General features: G+C 59.6%; 1 protein-coding gene across 2 annotated transcripts in view; it reads right to left on the reverse strand.

The window, feature by feature from the left end:
* CCND3 (cyclin D3) overlaps window positions 1-3,156 on the reverse strand; it is a 33,313-nt gene that overhangs the window by 9,103 nt on the left and 21,054 nt on the right. The window contains exons 1-2 of one of the 2 annotated variants that reach the window (XM_008644724.2): window positions 2,908-3,150; window positions 1,372-1,587 (exon numbers count right to left, since the gene is read on the reverse strand). In XM_008644724.2, coding sequence (XP_008642946.1) covers window positions 1,372-1,587; window positions 2,908-3,105 — 414 coding nt within the window. In that variant the 5' untranslated portion in view covers window positions 3,106-3,150. Of the gene's footprint in view, window positions 1-1,371; window positions 1,588-2,907; window positions 3,151-3,156 lie in introns of those variants that run through there. The other variant, XM_017727240.1, reaches the window with a different exon arrangement.

The following is a 3,156-nucleotide window of genomic DNA, read 5'->3' on the forward strand; positions in this document are numbered from 1 at the left end:
CCTGCTGAAAAACCTCAGGGGAAGGAACAAAACCGACCCTGAGCAGGCAGGAATTACCCCTGGAGCCTGGGAATGAGGGAGAATCTCCAGGGATGCTCTGCCCCGCTCTTCACCTGCTCAAGGTTGAGCTGGGAACAGCAAATCCTCACCGAAAATCACCAAAAAAATCAGAATCAAACCCAAGTGGGACCCAACTTGGTGCTGCAGGAGCCACCAGGACCGGCTGTGATGTCCCTCAGGGATGGTGACAGGACTCAGCATCCAAGGAAATGAGAGTTTCCTGTGGGCATTCCCACCCCTCACCACACTCCTCAGCTCCTGAGGGCTAATTAAGCCAATCGCCACCCACTAATGACTTCAGGCACAGCATTCTGGAGGGGAGGGGATTTTCCCCAGCCTCTCACCAGCCCTTGGAAAAAACCAGGTTGAGCTCAGAGCTCCCCAGTTCCCAGAAGTGCCTTCGAGTCACACCTGAAAGTTCTGTGGGTTCGCTGCCCACCTGGGGCACGGATCACGCTCGGATCACCCCACCCCAAAGAAACCAGAGGTTCTGAACTCGGTGATGAGTAACCCCGAGAAGTTCTCGGAGGCTGATGGTCCCCAGGGATGCTCTGTCACCGGGGGGAGGTGACCAGTCCCTCCTGAGGCCCCAGGAAAAAGGGGTTTTCTCCCATTTCCTCCCTCGTGGCTGAGGCTGAGCTCCCAGGTTTGCATCTCGGAGCTTTTATCAGCCACCCTCAGCAAACACACTTGGCCTTCCAATGCCTCAGAAGGGAACTTTCTGGATGCAGGATGGGAGAAGCGGAGGGGTAGGGCAGGAATTCCACCCATTCCCCCACCACCCTGGAGCACTGGGAAGAGGACTCTCCATGGAGATCCTGCCCAGGGATCTCGCAGTGCCTCAATTCCCCTCCCTCAGCGCCAGCCTGGTTCCTCATTCCTCTGCCCTTGGATGACCAGGAATAAACCCTGGAATAAAGACCCAGGAATAAACTTGGGGCTCCAAGTGACCTCACCAGGAGGGTCCCAGCTCAGAAACCCCCTCCCCCTGACCCATTTGGATTGATTTTTCCTGCTGCTGTGGATGTGAATCTGCCCCATTCCCCCCTTTGTGCAGCCGGGGGAAGGCAGAGCCGCCTGAGCCAGTGCTCGGAGCCTTTGAGATGCCACTGGAGTGAGAGCCCAGAGTGACAGCCCAGCGCTGGCACAGGGAACTTCCTCAACAACCAGGATGAGACAATTCTGCTTCCCAGCACGGGGAGAGTGGAAAAACCTCTGCCAGCCGGGCAAGGAGGAGGGGAAGGCAGAGGACGGGAACAGAGGTGATGCCAAGCGGGATGAGGGTGCTGGGAGGGGGCACGGGGCGGTTACCAGGAGCTCCTGGGGGGTGATGGAGTTGTCTGTGTAGATGCAGAGCTTCTCCACGGTCAGGGGCATGGTTTCCCTCAGCTTGGAGGCCAGGAGCATGCACACAGCTCCCAGCAGCTGCAGGTGGTTCTTCTGCACGGGCACCGAGGACAGGTAACGATCCACGTAGTTCATGGCCAGCGGGAAAACCTCTTCCTCACACTTCTGCTCCTCGCACACCTGGCCGGCCCCAGAGGCAGAGACACAAGGGAAAAGGAGGTTTTGATAAGCGTGGGACTGCTCAGCACAGCTTCAGAGCTGGTGTTTCACACTTGTCAGGCATCCTCGGAGGGAAGGAGCCACAGGCATGGCCCTCATCACATCCGTGGCGTTGCACCGGCGCCTCAAGGCTTCATCTTCCTGTGGAAAGCAGCAGAGCCGAGGTGCAGCTCCAAGGAGTGCACAAATAAGACCGAAATTGCCTGATTTGGCCCCGTTTCTGCTGTGCCCGGCTGGGGATGGCTGCAGCCAGCTGGGCAGCAAAGCTGCCACCCCTGCCCTGGGGGATTGGGAAGCTCTGGAGCAAAGGAGCAGCTCCAGCTGGAGAGTGGAGAGCGGGATCCAGGGCTGGCAATTCCACCTGGAGCGCTCCAGGGACACGAGGAGCATCAATGGCAGCACCCAAATCTACGCCGAGTCCTCCAAGTCCCCTCCCTCAGCCACCAGCAGAGTCCAGGAGCTCCCGATTTCAGCCCTGTGCTCTTATCTGCCACCAGTATCACAACACTTGTCATCTCCAACTTCCTTCTTTCGACACAACCATAAAAATATTGTGGTTTCTCCTCATTTTGCAGCGAACACCACCCTCCTCCTCCCAGCCGCGGCTGTCCCGGCCATGGGGACAATGACACGCAGGTCGTGACAGCTGCCAGTGGCACCTCGCTGCCTTTAGGGCTCCGCAGGAGCGGCTTCCAAAGCGGCGTTGATCTAAGGAGCCTTCTTGAAAAGGGGATTGCGGGAACAGAGCAACAGCAAGGGGGGAAAAGCCCTTTACAATGAAAATCTTCATTATTCCTTTTGAAGAGCTTCCTGCAGCAGCGGCTGGGGGACAGGCACGACCCATCCCTGCAGAATCCCGATTTATTGAGACTCTTCCCTGCGACCCCACCGTGAGATCCCCCAGCCCCGAACTCCGTCCTGCAGAGAGCCACATTCATTTCTAATTTAGGGAAGTCAACAGCAGCGTTATTATTTCCCCCTTTAAGCAGCGCCTTTGCAGCCCCAGCCCCGGCTCTGCCCTGCAGGGCTGAGCCCTGCCCGGAGGTTTTGGGGTCTCTCACGCCCTGGCTGTAGGTTCGGGGCTGGGAATCGCATCTTTTAGCGCAGCCAAAGTCACGGAGAGGCTGGAAAGCGCCTTCCCCACCGGCCTGCGGACCCTCCATCCCCACCGGCATCACCCCCCGCGCCTGAGACTCGAGACATCAGCGCTGGCTTGTCCCGCGGATCGTGCCCTGCAGCCCCGGGCCCCGCAGCACGGGGAATTCCGGTGGGCTCCCGTACCTCCAGCATCCAGAAGGCCAACATCTTCCGCATGTAGGGCTGGATGTCGCGCTGCACGCACTGGAAGTAGGACACGCGCGGGCTGTAGCGCTCCTCCAGGCTCAGCAGGTTCTGCAGCACCCGCCGGTCCCCCAGCAGATGCAGGTCGCGCCCGGCGCGGGGCACACGGGGCACAGACTCCGCGCACAGCAGCTCCATGGGGCGCGGGGATGGCTGAACGGGCGCGGAGGGGCGAGGAAGGGGGGCGGA

Source organism: Corvus brachyrhynchos, unplaced genomic scaffold (genome assembly GCF_000691975.1).
Source record: "Corvus brachyrhynchos isolate BGI_N302 unplaced genomic scaffold, ASM69197v1 scaffold72, whole genome shotgun sequence".
Classification (NCBI taxonomy): Eukaryota; Metazoa; Chordata; class Aves; order Passeriformes; family Corvidae; genus Corvus; species Corvus brachyrhynchos.